The 21,682-nt window shown below is 40.6% G+C and overlaps 1 protein-coding gene across 1 annotated transcript in view; it reads left to right on the top strand.

Moving 5' to 3' along the window:
- The window catches only part of LOC138293483 (cytochrome P450 4B1-like), a 138,596-nt gene that overhangs the window by 85,608 nt on the left and 31,306 nt on the right, over positions 1–21,682 (top strand). The window contains exons 6-10 of the mRNA XM_069232722.1: positions 628–779; positions 869–975; positions 17,159–17,349; positions 18,582–18,715; positions 21,282–21,346. Coding sequence (XP_069088823.1) covers positions 628–779; positions 869–975; positions 17,159–17,349; positions 18,582–18,715; positions 21,282–21,346 — 649 coding nt within the window. The remainder of the gene's footprint in view (positions 1–627; positions 780–868; positions 976–17,158; positions 17,350–18,581; positions 18,716–21,281; positions 21,347–21,682) is intronic.

Here is a 21,682-nt window from a genome sequence, read left to right as displayed (position 1 = left end):
AGACTGAAAGCTAGCATGAACATTGTGTATTTTCTTGAAAGTACAAACTTTGCAACATTTTATGACAAAAGCTTAATTTCACACATTTCACAAATTGTTTGGAATTTCACAAGAAAAAAATTATGTGATTTCGTCCAGCCATGTTTATTGCTGATTATACTATCCTTATTAAGGAGGACAATCTAACACTCCTATCACCATTGGCCTCTCCATCCCACCTCTTATGTACTATCTTTAACAAGCCTTACCCTAGCTCAATCAGAATTCCACCAATGCCCTATAATAGATTGGAATACAACAGTGTATCATCATTCTATGCTAATTAATTTCTTCAATAAACATTCATCACAAAAACAAGAGCTAAAGTAATAATCTTAGCAGAAAGATAAACTAAGAATCTATTCTGGGGTCAGTCAGAAAACATATCTCAGAGGTCCAAAGGCATTGTTGTTATCACAATTCCCTGTTCACTCCTTCACCATGGCCCTCAGTCTGCCTCATACATCAGTTTCATCAATACAGGACGTGCTTTTAACTCAGGGGGCTGCTGTATAGCTTCATTAGTATGTACTTAAATCAAGAAGCAGACTCTGCAGCTTCTCTTCCTTTTGTCTATTTATGTTGCAGCAAGAGCCCTTATATCCAAGCCATCTTCGACCTCTCCTACCAGGTCGATCTTCGAATCCGAACCGTCAAATATCACAATGATCTGGTCTACTACCTCAGTTCTCATGGTGCTTGCTTTCGAAAAGCCTGCAAGGTAGCACACAACCACACAGGTAATAACAAACTCCCATGTCTTTTCACTAGCTGTATCTTTACTGATTAACTTGGAAGTGGGTGCTAAACTGGTCTATTCCTATTATAGATACAGTGATCAAGCAGCGAAAAGCATCATATAAAGATGAAAAGGAGCTTGAGAAAATCCAACAAAAAAGACATTTAGACTTTCTTGATATTCTGCTGAGTGCCAAAGTAAGTCTTTCTGTCCTTCTCTTTGTCTCCTGCAAATGCTTTGATCCATTCATATCGTCCTGTTTAATTCAGAATCTATCTGTACCCGTATCCACCGACCTACCAATAAATCCATTTGTAGTTGTACAAATCAATCAATCAACCTGCACACCATTCAAAAACTCATGAACCAGGTTTACAGGTGCAAGGCAGCCTTCCAACATAACCAGAGATCTCTTCACTGACTTTTTTGTAATTGCTATAGTCTGGTTAATTTCTGCCAGTTCTGTTATCTAGTGTATCCATTCAATGTTTTTGTTCACAGACTTTCCTCTGATCTGCAAATGCTTTGCAAGAATTCCACCACACGCAACTGGTTAGCCTTTTGTTTCCAAGTGGGATGTAGAGTGATTGGTTTCTTGACAGTGGAATAATGTTCTAAAATTCTGTATTTCAATCACCAATTCCCTCAGTTGGTGCCTTCCACGTTTACATTTGGTTGGGGTTCTTGTGAGAAATCGGGTTGTTGGTTGACTGCGGTTGTTAACCCTAATCAAGTAACAACCACAATCCCTGTCATGGTGAAGCACAAACATCACTAAATTAACCTGTGCTTAACCCACTGGTAGCTTGGCACAAAAGCAGTCGGGCTTAATTTAGAGTCAATGTGTAAAGTAGTTATGCAGCATACAAACAGTAATAAAGTGAATACAAAACACAATAAAAATCCAACACCAATTTAGAAAAATAGAGTACATATTAATACATTATTTAACACCAGAATCTAATCAGTAGAATGGAAGTTTTACTTTTTAAAGTTTAAGGTAACAAAATAGCATTTAACAGATCAAAGTGCAAATTTGGAACATCTAGTCACGCATGACTGAGCCAAATTCGGGACATATGGCTGATCAGGTTGCAGGGAATGTCTGAGAGTGGATTGGGCCTGGTCGGGGCTTACCTTCGGCTTAGAAGAAATTGTGAAAAAAATATTCTGAGAAGGTAAAGTTCAGTGGGGCAAGGCTACTGGCGGTGTCCAAGAAGTTTTGATTTTTTTAAGTTTAAGGTAAAAAAATAGGAGATAAAGGATCAAAGCGCCAACTTTGAACATCTGGACACACATGACTGAGCCAAATTTGAAAAATATGTCTGACCATGTTGCAGTGAATATCTGAGAGTGTATTGGGCCTGGTCGTAGCTTACCTTCGGCTTACGAGAAATTCTGAAGAAAATGTTCTGAGAAGGTAAAGTTCAGCTGGGCAAGGCTGCTGGCGGTGTCAAAAGAGTAGGTGTCATCTCCAGGAAGCCGCTGGCCGTAGTTGCTGTGAAGAATTTTATGTTCAAACTTAGTCTGTATTTTGGAAGTTGAATATCTCCAGTGGGACAAGGCTGGAGGCTGGAGCCGACGAGAGTTCCACAAGGCCAGATACGCCTTTAGCGAAGGTCCATTGACCAGGATTTGCTGTTCCTGATAAGAAAGTAGTAGAAGATGTTGTGAACTCAGGCTGACTGGTCATGCACCTTTGGGAGGTAGACAAGCAGGCTGTTCCCGATTTTCTCTTGTTTCTAGCCATACATTCCCAGGTTTTGGCTTTAGGCAATTTGGGCACCTTTAGCACCACCACCAAGTGGCCCAGGACTGGATGGGTACCATTTGAGGGGTTAAGACTCGCTCAGGCTGGGTCCATCTGCCGGTTCAAGATGGTTGGAGCCTTTTCTGTCCTGAGGCTCTGATCAGAGAGCCAGTCAACTAACCCATGGAGACACTCTGGGTAATGAAACAGGGCTCAAACAGCAGGGTTGGCCTTTGAGGGTTCTAGGCTGGCTCCAGGTAGTAAAGCAGTCCTTCCAGGTGCAGCAAAGCAGCCTTATGGTGTACACATCAGACCACAGCAGAAGGCAGTCTTCTGAGAGTCTTTCAGCAGATCTCGAAAGTGAACTGAAGAGTGGGTCTGAAGGTACTGTTTTTATACCTGATTCCTTCTTTGAAGTAAGAGAAGTTTCTAGAGAATTCCCCTTGAAGAGGTTGAAGTTTCCCGATTCCCTGCCCTGGCTCATAGCTGCTTGCATGAACAATGCAGGGTGCAAGTCCTTTGTTTGAAGGCAGAGCACAGCCTGTTTAGTTCTAAGTGTTGCTGTGCCCAGCTCCATCCCTGACCCCTATCCTGCCAGTTGATGCCCCTTTCAGAGGCCTTAATCCCTCTATTGAATGGCTGTATGCGAGGAATAAACAAAGTCCAACTGACAACTACAACCAATCATGTGACCCAGGGACAGGCTGCAGGCACCAAATGGTTAGGGCAGGAAAATGCCAACTTTGTAAAACTGGCATTTTCAAAATTGCAACTTAAAATCTGACTTTACCATTACAGAAGGCTTTATATTACAATTTCTCACACACCAAATACAAAATGCTGACGTGCTCCCAATCAAACATTAGCACTTATCAAATGTAATAAGGCAACCCAATGTTATTCTTTGGGAAAATGGTATGCCTCACAGTAGTGATAAACAAATTCAGGAGTTTTTCAGTGCCAGAACTTGTAAAACCTAAAAGTATATGTCCAACTTTTTGATTGTATCCGGCCCTATGGGCTACCTTGAGCCTACCTTGGGGGTGACATATAAAATAGAAGGAGAGTTTAGGGTTTAGCAAGGGGGTTATATTGCCAAGTCGAACTGTCAGTTTGAAACTGTATTCAGGCTACAATGACGGACCTGGCCATTATTTAAGGGGCTACTTAAGTGGGTGGCATAATCAGTACTGTATGCAGACTAGTAGCATTTAATTTATCGGTCCTGGATATATGGTATACCACTCTATAATGGATATATAAGCTATTTAAGTATGCCAAACATGGGTAAGCCAATTTTACCATGTTTAGTGGTGAGGACACACACACTTTAGTACTGGTTACCAGTGGTAAAGTGCACAGAGTCCTAACACCAACAATAACAATTTTTAGCAAAAAGTGGAGAACAACGGCAAAAGGTTTGGGGGAAGACCACCCTAGGTCTGGCAGGTCTAGCTGTTCTACTATATGGATATTTACAGATCACTTATCTACACCTTTACCAGAGGGTATGTGGCAATAGGTAAGCTTCTCTTGGCAGTGAAAGTGAATGTAAGAGTGAAACATAACAACTAGAGTAAAAATATTTCCAGTGCTTTTTTCTGAAAACTAAAACGAGACAAAATTCACATGGAAGAGGCTTCCACACTGTCTTACTAATTGTAAGATCTGTTCCTCAATCTGGATATTGTAAAGGAGGGAATCTGAAAAAGTTTGTGTGAGGAAGAGTGTACCTGTAGTCTCAGAATTATGCTTGGGCAGTTTTTTTATTTTGCAAGTGTTATGTTATATCATGTTATATTATGCAGATTTGTGGAGTGCACTTTCTTCTGGGTGGGTATCCTGGTGCTGGACAGGTGTGAGTCTAGCCAAACCTACTACTCAAAAAGCCACGTCCCACATAATTCAAGGAAAGAGGAGGAGGCTTGTTTATGTAGTGGCAGGTTGTTCCATACTTTAGGAATGATGAAGGAAAGGGCTTGACCACTGGATCTGGTTTTCCTTATGTGTGGAATGTGTGCAATTAGGAGTCCTGACGAATGGTGGTGTCTTCAAGATTTGTGAAAGTAGATGTGATTTTTGAGTTATGCTTGGCCAGTATTATGTGTTGCCTTGAAAGCGAGGGTCAAGTGTTTGCATTTTTCTTGTTTCTGTATGGGTAGCCAGTGGAGCACCTTCAGATGTAGTGTGATGTGAGTGTGGTATTCTGATTGTGTAATCTTGTCAATTCTCTGTTTATTATTTTGTGTATTTTGCAGGATTATTTATTGGTTATGCTTTTCTGCATAATGATTCAATTAGAAGATGTTTTGCATGAACTGTAAAATAGATATGTGTTGCAGCTGCAAAACATTTTATATTCAAAAAGTGTCCTGGCAGTATCTTGAATACCTTCATACACATCATTGTTCATGCAAGATTCCAGCCAAGTGTTTTTCTTGTAATATGCATAGTTTCTTGTACGTTTTTGAAACAGTGTACATATGCAATTTTGCCCACCTCTACTTAGAATATACTTTTTGAACTTATTAACTAACAAAAACAAGCATTGCCAAAGACAGTAGGTCCAGAGTTGGCCTACAACCTTATGGCTTTGTCAAAACATATTTTGTTTTGGATTGTTTTTTTAAAAACGTTATTGTTCGAGGACCTTCTGGGTCCTAGCCAATATTTTTTTAAAAAGGCTGAAACCCAAAGCATGTTTGTGGTCTCAGAAATAACCCATTCCAATAGTAGTACCTAGCACTGAAGGCAAATACTTTGTGTGTGCATGTGCTCTTGTGAAAGAGTAGTATACCATCACTCAGAGTTAAGTTAGTCAACGCGGGAGTGGCCAGACCCATTTTCAGGGCTGAACTGGCTGTACCGGGCATTTAGCGTCTCCCTGGGAGGCTGGAAAGGTGGAGGGGCGGCTTTGGTTACTGGGGGCGTTTTTGTAGAGGTGCAGCAGTTTTAAAAGCACTACAGAGTTCCTTATGTATCCAACAGTTTTTTGGCAACAATAAAAGACCAAGATAACTCTGGTGATTAATGTACCTACTGGAGAGAGATCAGAGTTTTGTTTAGTGGCATTTTTGACTCATCTAAGGCAGTGCAGAGGGCTGATATGCCTGCTGCAAAGAATATGTACAATGCAGATTACTGAACAGTATTTTATGTGCATACCTCAGTGGGGTACTACTTTTGTCATAGAGATAATTTTTTTACTGTGCAGTTCATAAGTTATAATCATAATCTAGCACAGTGAGCTATGAATGCCATCAAACTGCTGCATGCAAACTGCATGCCACAGGTTAGAAAGTTATGTTTTTCCCAGTTTTTGATTATCCTAATTTTGCTAAACAGGGTTTGTTTGAGTAAAAATGAATTGTTAATAGTAAGGTCAACCCTAACCACTGTGTTAGGTTCTGAATCCTGAGTTTATGCATTCCTAGATCAAGCACTCTTAAAAAATGCCTACCAGTATGGGTGACATGGGACTCCTACACCTTCTTGTCCCCTTCGTCTTATATGACTTTATCTATACACTGATTTACACACGTATGACTCATTGTCTCTGTATGTGTTTGTGATGTAAAGTAGCTAGAAACGTGATGAATCATCCCAAAAGGAAGTCTAACAAAATATTTCTGCATATACCCTAGTCATTTGACTGAATGGAGTCCTGAATTGACTGAATAACAAAAGTCAAGACCGGAATGAATGAAGGCATTCATCACCATGAAGTTTTAGGAAAGATTAAAAGTTTTATAATAAAGAATGTCTTGCTGCGTTTAACAAGGAAGCCAAGGGCCATTTCATGTGTTTAGAGTATCCTAGGTATCATAGAGAGTTTCCCATGTTTACAACTATTCTTCTCACTAAAACCATGGAAAGCACCTCACAAGCAATCTCATCTATTCAGCATAACTTAAAAAGAAAATGTACCCCAAAAGGTAGTCCAGCAGAATTGTGACGACAAAATATCATGGGGATCAAATGTTGAGGCCTCAATATTGAGGGCCAGAATATCTTGAAAGCAAGTATATATATACAAGTATGGGTTACCTATTTATTATGTACGTAGCTGTGGACTTAATTATAGTAAATATATACTTACCAATATGCACTTTCCGTCACAATATTTTGATCCTCTGTATTTAGACCTCAGTAATTTTGCCCAACAATATTTTTGGTCTTGAAATTCTGACATGCAAACTCTCCCGATAACTTAGTGAATCAAGATACAATCCAGACAGACAACCGGCTTACACCAAGGTATGGATGATGGTGGTTTGTGAGTCGATTTCAATAGTTTGACTGACCATCATGGTTATTGATATGTCTTGGTCTCTGTGGTAGATAGACTAGGTTGAGATATATGATAGGGCACCTGATCCTTTTGTTGAGTGCGACAAGGCCTACTTTTGCATATAATGCCTGCTAATTGGTGGTACATGCCTCATTGAATAACCCTCACCTCCTCCTTTTCATATATTTTTAAATATTCAAAAACTCTGATCCTCATCTCAACACTCAAAGACAACAAAAGCAGGCTAGGGGCACTGCTGCAATTTGGAAAGTCAAAGAAACTTTTTATTCCACCAGTATCCCCACATTGTAATAATTCTGAGTGAAAAGGAGATTGTCATTTAGATGCAGGCCAAAGACTTGAAGTTATCCTTCCAAAGGAACTTTGGTGGGTAGAATTTTTGTTTAAATGGCGTTTTACAAAGCATTGGGAAATAAGAGAGCAATTTTTCTTTATCCAACTGCACACAGGGTCCGGAGCAGATGTGGGGCCCATTTAAAATGTACAATTTCACCTTCCCAGGTTCAAATGTATTTGGCTGTCATCTGCACGCATGAAGAAGCCTAAGACGCCAGATTAATATTTCAGTGGACGAGTAACTTCATCACAACTGTGACGACTATCCCATCCTCCGAAATACAAGTTCCATTATATACTATGAGATTTAGATTTCGGCGGACGGGATATCTGTCTCCATTGTGATGGAGTCATTCATCTGCCAAAATATAAATCAGGCCCTAAGTCTTGCAGCAAATGAACAAGAGGTCACACATGGAGCTGAAGAACAGGTGATATAAAATGGAGTCTGTGGTACTCCCTACTACCGAGGTCTAGGTAAGGAGGTGAAGTCTGTATTTCAACTGCTTTATTGCTCTCCAATGGAAAGGATGTAATCTAGTGCTCCGCTCCTCCCCTTAAATAAATTTCATGAAGACAATTCAGAAGAATCTGGAAATTAATAGTGGCCAGCTGACAGGTCTAACAATATCAGCATCCCCAACACCACAGTCATCCAGAACTGACATCACCACAGGATCTGACCCATTGCCTGTTGTATGGCAAGATATTGTAAACACAAATATTGTGTCACATGAATATTGTGTCAAAAAAGTTGTTTACCAAAATACCATGTAACTATAATTCATCCCCTACGGAAACTATAACTCAACACCCCCGCCATGCACAGTTTTTTGTAAATATTTTTACAGCATATAATACATTGATATTATCAATGATATTATCAAATATGTCATAAGTGCTGTAATTTGTGGGTAATTATCAGTGCATGGCGAGGGCGCGAGTTACAGTTACATTAGGGCACGAGTTATAGTTACTTGAGGTAACTGTAACTATAACTGGTGAATTTCTGTGGTTTTGTACGTTTAAAATGTGAGCCTAACTATAACGTCCCTGTAACTCTTGGTGTTTTAAGTGAATTTCCATGTTTTAAAAAAAATTCTATTTCCTAACTATAGCGACCCTGTAACCGTTGTTTTTTCCAGCAAATTTCCTATGGTTTTTTAACGTATAGTAAATTTAATTACTACATGTTTATCCAAACCACTGCTGTGCACGGGACCCCTATGAGTACCCAACCTTGCACCATGCATGACCTTCGCCTTTGCACAGCCGAGGTTGTCTGTAATACCTGGCATGCAGCCAGACCCTTTGGCCAACACCCCTAATAACCCAATCCCAGGCTGTGCACAACCCTTTAGCCGTCAGCAGCGGAAGTTGGCTGCGGCCTCTTTTGGGGTGATTGTGTCTGTCTGGGTGTGTGAGTGTGTACATGTGTGTTAGTTAGTGTTTTAGTGAGTCTGTCAGTGTGTGCATGGGTCTGTGAGTGGGTGCATGAGGCTTTCAGTTGCTCTGTGAGTGGGTGTGTGATAGTCTGAGTGGGTCTGTAAGTGGGTGTGCGAGGGTCTGACTGGGGATGTGTGTGTGCGAATAAAGAACGGAATGGGTCTGTGAGTGGGTGCGTGAGTGCCTGAATGGGTCTGTGAGTCGGAGTGTAAGGATCTGAGTGCGTGTGTGAAAAAATGTATCTTTCATTTTTATAAATTACAATAATTTGTAACTTAAAAAAATAAAATAAAAGGAAACATGCCTGGCTAGACTCGAACCCTGAGTGCTCAGTGTGAAGGTCTGTGACCTTCACATTGAGCTATTGGTTTTTATTTTTTCAGCCCTTTATGGTCCCTCCATATGTATTTATTTATTTTTTTATTTTACAAAAATTCCCCCATGGGTTATCTGGCACCCTGCAGTCCCATTACTTCAGCAAGCACGGAGCTGCTTTGACAGCAGCTCTGTGCTTGCTGAATCATGTCATCTCTGTCCCATGAAAGTGTGCAGGGGACAGAGATGAAACCTTTAGTTTTTGACAGCGGGACCTGTTTGACAAACTGAAGTGTTCGATGTGGGCTGGCTGCAGCTTCAGCGCTACAGCCAAGCCACAGCAAACAGCAGTGTCCCGGGGTGGGCATCCTGGGACATAGCAGGAGCAGGCAGCGGGGGCCACCCAGCCCCCACATATTATTATAATAATGCCGTGGGGAGGTGGTGGTCGCCAGGGCAGCAGGGGAGCACGCAGCCCGACCCCCATATTTAATCAAAGTCCTGGGAATGTTGTGGTCCACAGGGCAGCGTGGGACCCAACCATAAGCCCCAGGGAGGTGGTGGTTCCGGAGGCAGTAGGAGGCGGTCATATGCCCCTGGGACTTGACCCACTGGGGGCTTTATAATAACGAAGCGCGGGAGCCCACGCTTCCTTTTTTTAAAATGTATTTTACGGTGGCTCTGTGGATCCACCACAACTCCATTTGTAAAATAAAAAAATATAAAATATATGTTTAGCCCTTAGGGGGGTCTCTTTTCGGCCCCCATCACCAGAGCTAGGGAGTCAGGCTGTTCGTACCCTGGTGACTTTCTTTGTTTTCTAACTTGTTTTTACGTTAATATTTTTCAAGATGACTGACAATACTTCAACAGCTTCTGTTTTCGAAGTGTTATCAGCCAATCAGATCTCAGCATGAGATCAGGAGGACATGCAAATCCCTTGGGTCCCTATATATACAAATTTGTATGTTCTTTAATTTCAATAAAACTACTGAACGGAATTTCACTTAAACAAAAAAAGGTCACTTTCTGGCCCAGGACCTACCTTTGTGCCAAATTTGGTGTAATTCAGTCCAGTAGTTTCAGCGCTAGTGCTGTTCAAAATCCCCATGGAAAAATGAATGGGGAAAACATGTTTTGGGACCCCCTTTTTTCCCCCAGCTACTGGGTAATATATATATATATATATATATATATATATATATAGATACAAATCCACTTTCTCCATCAAGAAACAAAAATGGCCACTTACGGGACATTAAATTCATATTTATTAGTTATGACAGACGTTGTTTTGGCACCTGCCCTTTTTCGATGTCAATGAAATTACACACAAGCATCATCACTTAAGAAACCCCCATGACTCTAACAATTGCAAACATAAAATGAGGACTTGATATCATTATTAGGTGGTGGCCACTTTAAACTGTCTTCAAATACATATTTTAATCACTAAATACATTAATCCATTCCCTCCATATGTGTTTTGCCAACTCATTCATTTACTCGGGACAGTTACTGCCTCACTTTCTACAAAATGTGCTAGAATTGCAAGCCAAGAAAATATTTCATATTCCCCTGGAAATATCTCTGTCGTTATATACTACATTTCTTAAATCAAAAAGATTGCAACCAAGAAATTGGGAAATAAATGCAGAAAACGGGCGAAAAAAGAGAGAAAGGGTTCAAAACACCGATTTGGGGAATTTGAGAACTGTTCATTAAATACATAGGATTATAGTGTTCAATGCCCCCCACATATATTCCTATATTGCAATCCACATTTTCTTGAATTAAACCATAGTTACTGTCAATCTTAATCAAACTCAGTATTCCTATTTAATGCCCCCTTTTTGAACGTCATATGGGTGAGAGGAGAGAGGCAGGAAATATCTGTGGTATGCTGGAGGAGTCAGGAATCCACCAAAGCAGTGGGTCTAGCAAATTTAAGGTCAAATCACACTTTGTCCCTAAAACCCTGCATGATTCGGTGAATACCTTTCATGAAATGGTGAGCAAAGAACTAAACAAATTGAGAAGTGGACGAAAACCTAGGGGTGTAACATTGAAGAACGACTCTATGTGGTCATCAAACCATCAGATAGGAGCGAGAAATATTATCCTATTAACCAGAGAATACTGTGAGTGAGGGTGAAGTCATATGACAATTGGGAGACAGAAGTTGTTATGAACCCATCAGTAGGAAGGATTATCTCTACAGCATTAAAATGTTCCACGTGCTTTTAGAGGACAGGAGAGAAAGGGGCATCTTGGATTATGAAGAGTTTCAATATCTAAGGTGTGACCATCCACAGGTCCCCACTTTTTAAGATATTCCACATTGCCTACTGGCAGTCACAAGTTAGGACCTAGTTTCCTTAGAAAAAGCATTTTTGACTTGCCTATATCTTTGGCACCATTTGATAATTCTTCACAAACTTTTGCAAAAACTGCCCTCTAGAATCGTGTTGTGCATGGAAAGTTTCGGGATGTTTGTCAAGGGGGGTTGAAAAACATGTTTTTTCCATGTTAATTCTCATAGACTCTTTAGACGCACCTGCAACCCGAACTGCTGAAGGGAATTACACCAAATCTGACAGAAAGGTAGCTTTTAGTCAGCAGATGTGCCCTTTTTTTTGGTGTAGATCAGTTTATTAGAAACTAAAGGAAATCTAAATTCGTATATATAGGGTCGCGTTGAATTTGAAAATACTCCCGATCTCATGCAGAGATCTGATTGGCTGCCAACACTTCAACCAGGAATCAGGCTTCAGCCGATTCTCAAAACTAAGGGGGTTATTCTAACTTTGGAGGAGTGTTAATCCGTCCCAAAAGTGACGGTAAAGTGACGGATATACCACCAGCCGTATTACGAGTTCCATAGGATATAATGGACTCGTAATACGGCTGGTGGTAAATCCGTCACTTTTCCGTCACTTTTGGGACGGATTAACACCTCCTCCAAAGTTAGAATAACCCCCTAAATGTTAAAAAAAACGAAAAGGGGGCAGGGTACCTTTACCTTACCCCATAGCCTTGGTCCAGGGGTCCCTCACGGATCCCTGATGGCTAAGAAGCATTTTTTTCTTTAAAGAAAATATCCCAGCAAAATTCACGTCTATTCGTGAATTTCGCAGTGATTTAAAAAAAATAAGACAAGTACTGTCTCCCTCGCTTGCTTTTCGTTTTGCCCCCGGTAGGCAAGGTCCCGGGGATATTGCCGAAATATAGGAGGAGGCGCAGGGCCCCCATCCTAGGGCTTATCATAAAGCCCCAGGGACCGCTGCCCCCATGTGGCACTAGTAATTATGTATGTGAGCGGGCCCACTCGGTCTGCCCACGCCCCAGGATCCACCACCTCCCTGGGGCACTCGTAATTATGTATGTCGGCGGGCCAGCTCGGCCTGCCCACACATTGGGGACCACCACCTCCCCAGGGAAAAAGTTCTTAGATGAATGCATGGGGGCCTGCGTGGCCCCCTGCAGCCCTGGGGACCACCACCTCCCAGGGGCCCTGCAAATTATGTATGCAGGCAGGCACGCTCAGCCCACCTGCGCCCCAGGACTGCCACCTGCCTGGGTAAAAAGTTATCAATTGAATATGGGGGTCCCTTGTAGCCCAGCCCCTGCAGCCTCAAGGCCACCACCTCCCTAGGGCTCAAACAAAATAATGTAGGGGGTCCAATACAGACCCCTGGCCCCAGAAACCACCACCTCCCGGGGGCAATAAAGTGGTATGTACGAAGGGGCCTGCATGGCCCTCCGGGCTTTGGGAACTACCAAATCTCCGGGGCAATCAGTATCATGTATGGGGGGCCACGTGCCCCTGCACCCTAGGAACCGCCACCACCAGGGCTCTAATAAAAAAATGATGGGGGTTTGTTGTGGACCCCCAAATGCGGGGACCGCCACCTCCCTAGGGCGAAAGTTCTTAAATGAATGAAGTGGGCCTGCCTTACCCCCCTGCCGCCCTGGGTACCGCCTTCTCCCCAGGGCACTGCAAGGTATCTAAGTGGACAAGCCCACTCAGCCTACCTGCGCCCCGGGGACCACCACCTCCCTGGGGCTAATATAAATGTTGGCTCCTGTAACCTCCGACAGCTCTCACCAAGCAAAAGCAAACATAACTATGCTTTCAGCTAGCAGGAGTTGTCCAAAAGCTCCCGCTTGCTGAAAGCAGAGTTTTCATCCCTTTCCCTGCACGCAAATGTGAAAGCAGGGAAAGAGATGAAAACACTGCTCCTGCAAATAGGGACCTGCTTTTTAAATCAGCTCCCTGCTTGCAGGATCAATGCCAGCTCCTGCAGGAGAAGGGAGCTGGCTGGGACTGCAGGGTCCACCTTGAAAATTATCTGATGAAGGTGCTCGAGGAACAATCACATAGGCAAAGTAACAGATACACAAGGTACTGGAGATACTTGATTGATGTCCTTTATGCAGCTGTAGTTTAGGAGATGCACTATACATTTACCCAACAAGGTAGCACTTACTAGACAGTAGAAAGTATTCCAGTTGGGTAGACATTTTACACAAATTATGCATGGCAGGATACATTCTTGCACTATTCTCATCTCACGGAGATTAAACCTCAACGGGAAGCACTTACAGATATAAACAAAGCAGGTGTCCACTTTGAAGTTTCACTTCTTTAAAGCACTAATCATCCTAACTTAGTCCGCATAACCAAGGCAAAGCAAGTGTGTTTTCTCTGCATTCTCTGTAATCCTTGATTTAGGTGTTTGCACCATTGCCTTTTTCAAGCGCAATATCTCATGTAGTGAATGAGATGAAAGGATTCTTTCTTGTCAACTTCTGCTGAGACCAAACCTGCCCGTTTATGATGTGGGATTGGGTGGTTATAAGGGGTTGGCCAGATGGCAGCCAACCCCTGCCATGTACAGCTGAAGGCCGTGCGCAGCCGAGGTTGAATTAACATATAGTAATTAAAATTACTTTGCATTAAAAAAATGTAGAAAGTCACTGATAAAACCAAAGGTTTCAGGGATTTTATAGTTAGGAAATAGAATTTTTTTTAAACATAAAAATTCACTTAAAAAAACAAATGTTACAGGTATGTTATAGTTAGACTCACATTTTAAATGTACAAAACCATTCAACCAGAAATTCACTTGTTATAGTTAGAGTTATCCCAAGTAACTATAACACGTGCCCTAAGTAACTATGATTCACTCCCTCACTATGCACTGTTAATTACTCCACAAATTACAGCACTCATGACATCTCTGATAACGTCTTTGAAAATGTCAGTGTAATATTTGCTGTAAAAGTTTTGACGAAAAAACTGTGCATGGCGAGGGCGCTAGTGAAGATGTTTATGTGATGGAAGCAGTGTCAATTAAGCAGAAATAATAAATTGTAAACCACTGGTCAAGCCAAATCAGTTCAATGGTAAGGGATCAGTCAGAACTATCAATTAATTGTGTGAAAATATTCAAACATTTCTGTCTTTAGACTCAGCATTGAGTTTAACTTTAGACTGGTGCTTCAAATCATGTAATCGCTGAACACTTTTGATATATTAGTATTGCTCAGTACTTGTATTACAAACTATATGCACATATATATATATCTACCGTTAGGAGACAAAAGGAAGATAGGGTCATTCCAGAGAAATTGCATTGAGTTCTAGGAAATGTGACAGTAATGTGAAAGTCAGAACAAAGTTGTGCACGTCTTTGAAGAAATGATAAACATGTTTATTTTAGTTTGAAGCACAAAATATTAGAATAATGGGAAGGTGTAATAGTGTCAGTAAGATGAGTAACATCGTGTCTACCTATTCTGCATATCACTAGAAATGAACATGTTTAAATTCTGTGTGCAAAAGTGAGAAAACTATGGCTGCTGAGTATGCAGAATATCTTGATATTGAATACTTCAAAATGCACTTGATACCCCCAAATCCAGTAATCAATATTTTAGCATCATCTCCATTTTTAGCATTCAGATACAATCTAAAATGTATGTCTGTAATGTGCTATGATGTATTACTGGCTCACAATGTTGTATGTTTAAGGTGAGGCAGGCAAGAAATTTTACATAGCACTCAGTAGATTAGAGAAGATATAGGACAGGTGTATCCAGTATAGTAAGGATGGCTGGTCCAAACCAGATTTTCAGGATTACCAAATGCTATGCACATAGGTTTCATTCAAATTCATTGGGTTCTATTCACAAAGATATGTTTACAGATGTAGATGCACTTGTGTTTAAATATTCTTCCGCACCTAAGGTGCAAGCCTACAACTTTTCCCTGTACACCAATTCTGGCTGTAGATGTGCATGTCCAGACACCCTCAGTTCATGTGGAAAGACATCTAAGACTGAATTATAAGTATAAAGTTATTACTAGTAAATTTTCACATGTAGGTGAAGATCTTTACCACCATGACGGGGATATCCCTATGGGAAACTACTGAGCAATAAATAAAGTTCATGAATATTATGAAAAAATAAGAATACAAAATTAATTAAAATACATTTTGTTACCCTAAAACTAACGAAATAAAATGTTAGAGCACATTAAATCTTCAAGGTAAATGTTTATTAAATAATTATATTATTATACTATATAAATGTATTTTCTAAATATTAATTGTTTTACAAAATCAGATCAAAAGTACCCCCTATTATTATATGTATTTCTAATATTAATATATTATAATATATCTAATATTATTAAATACATTCAATGTAACCCAACAAGCAAAAAACTCGATCATGCTCATTCTCTAACAACGCTCCGAGAATATGGAACTCCTTACCCATCCACATCAGATCTAACACCTCCCACCTGTCCTTTAAGAAACTACTGAAAGAATTCCTCCTAAACCACCCCTCTCAGTAATAAGGATCCCTCCCTCTCCACCCCCCCTTCCCCGAACTGCCACCCTTCTATCCGTGAGAACCCACTTGTACCCCCATTGTACAAAATGACTCTTGTCTTGTTGTGTTTCTTATGTTTATTCTTATGTTTATCATGTTTATTCTTATGTTTACTTCCTGTCATGCTGTAAAGCGCTCTGTTACCCTCTCGGTCTTGCTAGCGCTATAGAAAACTCTTAAAATAAAATAAATAAAAATAAATTAACAATTGTAGGTACTGTTAATTTATTTTTACTGTTTAATAATAGTAATTTCATGTTTTTTTTTAAATAGGTTAAATAAATAGATGTGTTAATCGATTTTTGTAGTACATGAGTAGCACTACTGCAATACTACTTTACATACTACAAAGTGCAGTTTGTGAATAGGTCACATTGTGTGCAGTTTTATCTTAGATTGGTATCATAAAAATGTGGCAGTCCTGGATCCATGCTCAACACCTATGATTTATGACATTCAATATAGCTATCTAAAAGGCAAAAGCAGAACTACTTCAACACACTGGAGTCAAATCACTCTTGTGGGGCGCTAGAAACTGTGGAAGAATGAGTGCAGGTCCTGATTTAAGCCAAAATGGAGCAGAGTGGTGCTGCGCCTCAAATGTAGGGATATGGCAGATTCACAGTAATACGGAGTTGCCCTCCATTTCCCCCTGCACCGACGCTAATTTAAGCTGCCTGCGGCAACACAGGCATCCTTGCACCATAGTGCAAGGTTGTCTGCTTTGATAGGATAGACCCTTCCTGCACATAAGCAATCAATGATTTGGCACTTCTTTGTGGGTTGCAAAATGCAGCACACATAAAAGTACCAAAACATCATTTCGATAAGATTGTTTAGGTGCAGGAAGGGACACCTTGGCACCATCCATGGCATTTTGCTTCCTCTATGTATCTGCAGCACACATGGAAAAAGCAAAAAACGAGGAGGAGTAAAAGCATTCCTCCTCATTTTTCAGTACTAACGCCATCCCTGGTGTGGCATTAGTTTTTGGAGCTGTCTCAGGTTTGTGACAACTCAGAAATCAGAGGCAGCGTCAAAAGCAATGGGTGTTGTGGTGGAATGCAGCATTAGGTTTTGGAGCTGCCTCAGGTTTATGACAACTCGTAAGTCTGAGGCAGCGTCAAAAGCAATGGGTGTTGTGGTGGAATGCCCACAGGCTTTTGTGTACATTATTTATCTAGCACCAGGAAGCCTTTATGCCGATTGGAGCTCTTTTGAGTGAACAATTATGTTTAACTTATATATGATTGGACAAGTATATATGTTACTATTGTTGCATGGCCAACATTTGATGACATTTTCACATTCCCAGGATGAAAATGGGGAATCGTTACCAGACGAGGATCTACGTGCAGAGGTGGATACTTTCATGTTTGAAGGCCACGATACAACATCCAGTGGTATCTCCTGGATTTTATACTGCATGGCCAAGTACCCAGAACACCAAGAGAAATGCAGAGAAGAGCTTAAAGGGATCATGGGTGACCGAGACACAATTGAATGGTGAGAACTTAAAGCTATTGGACTTTTTCTAATAGAGAATTTCAGATTTATCGTGCTAAGCATTGATGCTGATGGCAAGGCTTGAGCAAGACAGGGCAAATGACAGGTCTGTACTACAACTGTTAGTGTGGACATTTTATTGCACAGGATTTGGAATACCACCATAATAGGTTGTCCTGCTGAAATTCCTGTTGCAAGTGGTTCCTGTTGCATCTGGCTGCTGCTGGACATCTACTTAAATGGTAAAAATACAATTAGAATTTATTTCAGGTGCTTCTTGGAACTGGTAGCAGTGTTGCCCTATATTGTCCAATATGATAGGCAAACAAATTCAGTGGAGAATATTTGCAGCTGATGAATTTCCAAGGGTTTTCAAAATGGCAATTTGTTTCCTTAAAACTTACATTTATTTCTTGTGCACACTATAGACAATATGCTAGGTTCAATGGTTCATCAAAGGCGACCTTTCATGTGGAGTATCACAAAGTTTTTTTTATTGTGTAGGCTCCAATTTCGGCATCAGTACTTGGATATAATGGCCCCCTGTAACATTATTCTATGAGTGTCAACAGTCCACTCACTTACAAATAAAAGTCCTAAATATGCAAAATGCATACAAAATGCTTACAATTTGTCATCTGACACCATTGAGAGAAAACTGGCAATTCCACAAGTCTATGCTTGCTTAATAAAATAACCTTACACAAATTTGAATTTCCAATGCCGCCAAGTGTCACTACAGACAAACCTAAAATCTATTGTATCCCTCCATGGTATATTCTCTTTACATTACTTATTTTATTTCGTTGAAATTAATATGTATTTACTCTTTTAATTACAATTTGAATTGGATTTTCACTTGTTTAATATTAGTTTGCACACAATACAAATGTCTTAACAGTTAGCTGTCTGTCCTGCTACCATACAAAAGTTGGTACAGGAGATTTACTTAGGAGCAAGACTGCTTTTCCCTTATGAGCCTACCCCAACAGGTGGCGTGAAAACTGTGTCACTGCTTCCCCATACAGCAGGCAAGGTGAAAACCTTTTGATATTACTGTTATCACTTCAAAATATTGCAGGGCACTGCTGACCACGCCAGTAATATACACTGATTTATTGCAGGGTGCCATGTTCATCATTCCGATATGGACAAAGGATGACAATCAATAATTAAATGTCTACATCTGCACTAGCCGCATATTTATAACATCTACACTTTGTTTCTTACAGGGATGACCTTGGTCAGATGACATACACAACAATGTGTATTAAGGAAAGCCTTCGCCTGTACCCACCGGTACCTAGAGTGGGTCGGCAGCTCAGCAAGCCAATCACATTTGTTGATGGACGGACTTTACCAGAAGGTCATTTTTATGCTCCTAAAATTTAAACTAACTTATCTCAGCTTCCCAGATATTCAGCCATATGATTTGATTTTTTCAGATCCTACAGTTCATATCATCAGGTAGATATACAGTCTAAGTAGGTACAAAGAGTTTAGTGCCTCCTGGTTTTCTTGGTGAACCCCTTTCCAAGTCTCAGTTCAGCCTTCCCTTCATTGGCGGTTCTTTGATTCCATGAACCTGGTTTACTCCTTGCACCTGGGTGTCTCTCTGCACCCGTGCTTCACTCCTGAGCTTCAAACTATTTCAACTCCATGAGCTCAGTGTGTGGGGGCTCACAAATTAGCTTGCTGCTGAGTCTCCTTGTGCTCAGTCACAATTCTGTCAGTATATTTCCATGCTTGCTCTTTGATTTCTGTTTCCATTGTTATGTGATCCCATTTTTCTGTCTTGCTAGTTATTTGTATTTGGCTAATGTGTCATTTTTCTTTTTCATCCTATCCCTTTGTACATGAATGGCCTCGTTCTTAGTTCTGACTGACCACACTATTCCTGAAAATGCAGATTCCTTGCCTTGTGTACTGTGTTCCTGTCGTAGCTGCATAGCACTGTCTTGTCCAATCTAGTGTGCAGATTTCCAGTTGTTTCATTTATTTAGAATTTAGAGTATTCCAGTCCTGTTCCCTATCTTGAATCTAGCCCTCTTCCTGATCTTGGTTTCAGTCCTGTTTTACAATGAGCTAATTTCTTGTGTATGTGTTTTTCTTCTCTGTTCCTTGTATGTTGCGTTTGTGCTATAATCTTGATTATCATTGCTACCAAGGGTGCCAGTTAGACTCTGAGACTTGAGCTTCTGACACAGAGACCCACCCTGCACTTTTTTTTATTTTTCTCTGTGTGTTCCTGAACACTGTGAGAACAATCTGTTCCTTTCCCTCTTGTAAGAGCTTTTTATATGCTCCCCTCCCCCACCGAGATATCACTATTCTACTAGCATACAAACGATTTTGTAAGATAGGTTGTCTATTGTTTCATTTGTTATCTTATGTGTTATAGTTGTATATGTTAAACCTCTTCTCCTGAATTCCCTTGTCCTTGTTGAGAGCAAGTAACCTCTGTTACCTACACTTGTGCTGAACTTGGCTAGTTCCCTAACAGGAAAAGCAAGCAACCCATTACTTACATGTTCCCTGAACTCAGCTACTTCCTTTACAGATGGTGCTATAGTGACAGACAATTAACAGGATGTGGTAGTTCTAATGACCAATGTCATGTCATTCCACACCTTGGATTGCTTAAGTTTTTTGCCTTTGTAATGGCTGGTATTTTACAGGGAAGAGTATCACAGCCCCTAGTGTTCCCCTGAGAAGATTTTCCAAGCTAGCTAGCAAGTAAAGTGACACATTTTGAGATGATGGAATGGGAAATGGGTATGGTTGAGTAAATAGTGTAGTTATTTACAGGAGCGAAGGGACCCAATGTTACTGAATGTCCTGTTCTTCAGAGCTATGAGGACATTTTTTATTACATCAGGACCTACTTTAATTAAAAAGTATGACAGAAGCAAATAAGTGGCTGTGTTCAAATAAATCTCTGAGTTCAGTGAGATGTATACATTGAAAACAACATATATTATTATAAGGATTTGTAAATTTAGCAGGTCTTTTGCTCAGGGAAATATACAGATTCAAGATGATTGATTAAGAGGATGATTTAAACATTCACAGAGACTTACGTGTTTGGAAAATTGTGGTAAATCAAGTGATATGTGAATTCGCTGAGACTATATTAGCATGCCTTTTATATTAACAAATAGATTTAGTTGATTGAGAAGAGGAGGTGGGCCTTGTACAGGTATGAAAGGTTTAACTTTAGCATGAAGGAGCTCTTTTTATCTTCATTCAAGGAGAGTGCACCCTGTCTAGAAAATCAATTGCCAAAATAGAGATCTGTGTATGTCTAAATGTGAGTGAGTGTTAACAGTTAAACAAAATAAGTTGAATAGGATGAACTTACAAGCCTTATGTTTGTCACACAAAAACAAGCAACAGTGGTCCATCCACTTGAATGCATTTTGAAGTAGGCAGGCTCTTTTCATAAAACTCAGAAGTGGGATGCTGAGAGAAACTCCCCTAATGATCATGCTGTCACATGGCCTCCTGTCTCTACTCATAAGCATATTTAATACCCGCTCAGAGCAGCATTAAAGTGGGGCACACCATTGGTGACAATGGGCCCCTATGTACTGTTCAGGGTTAGTGGCAACATCTTGCCGCTAACCCTGAACAGTACATCAATATAGTAAAAAACTTTGATGGTAATGCCCCCTACCCTGCGCCCTGGTGTGCCATATTTTAAATACAGCGCACACTTGGTGGCAGTAGGGGGGCGCTAAGGGGGGCAAGAAAAGTGGTGCTGCCCTGTGTGCAGCACCACCTTTCTTAAATCTGCCCCTTTGTGTATTTGGCATAGTCTTTACCTGTCAACAGCTTCTGTGGTCCTAAAATTCTGAAGTAAACAACAAACACATTTTATAGGGTGGTTGGCTTGTCCTTGTAACATAATCTCCTTTTTTTTCTTTTTTCAGGTTCTATTGTTGCATTCAATATTTATGGAATTCACAGGAACCCGAGTATATGGGAAGATCCAGAGGTATACTTTTGCATTTACTTCTTGGGATAAACTACAAGGGATGCTGGCAAAAGACAGTTTATGCAGATTGCACTTCAACCCAAGTTCTTCATGCACTCACCACAGCCAGGGGTTCCCAGGGCATCAAAGACAAGAGAACAAAGGTTGATTTGTCTGTTATTTCACTTGGAACCCTCTGGTGGAAAATTACCACATTACTGTGGGAAAGCCCGTTGTGATGGCTGTGACACCGACTGAAACAGCATCAACTAACCACAATTTTGTAGGGATTGGAAGACTGGACATTTAGCGACAAAAGCCTTAAACAATGTGGACGCACATGCTAACATATTTGCA

Source organism: Pleurodeles waltl, chromosome 4_2 (assembly GCF_031143425.1).
Source record: "Pleurodeles waltl isolate 20211129_DDA chromosome 4_2, aPleWal1.hap1.20221129, whole genome shotgun sequence".
Classification (NCBI taxonomy): Eukaryota; Metazoa; Chordata; class Amphibia; order Caudata; family Salamandridae; genus Pleurodeles; species Pleurodeles waltl.
This window is presented reverse-complemented; position numbering and strand designations above follow the sequence as displayed.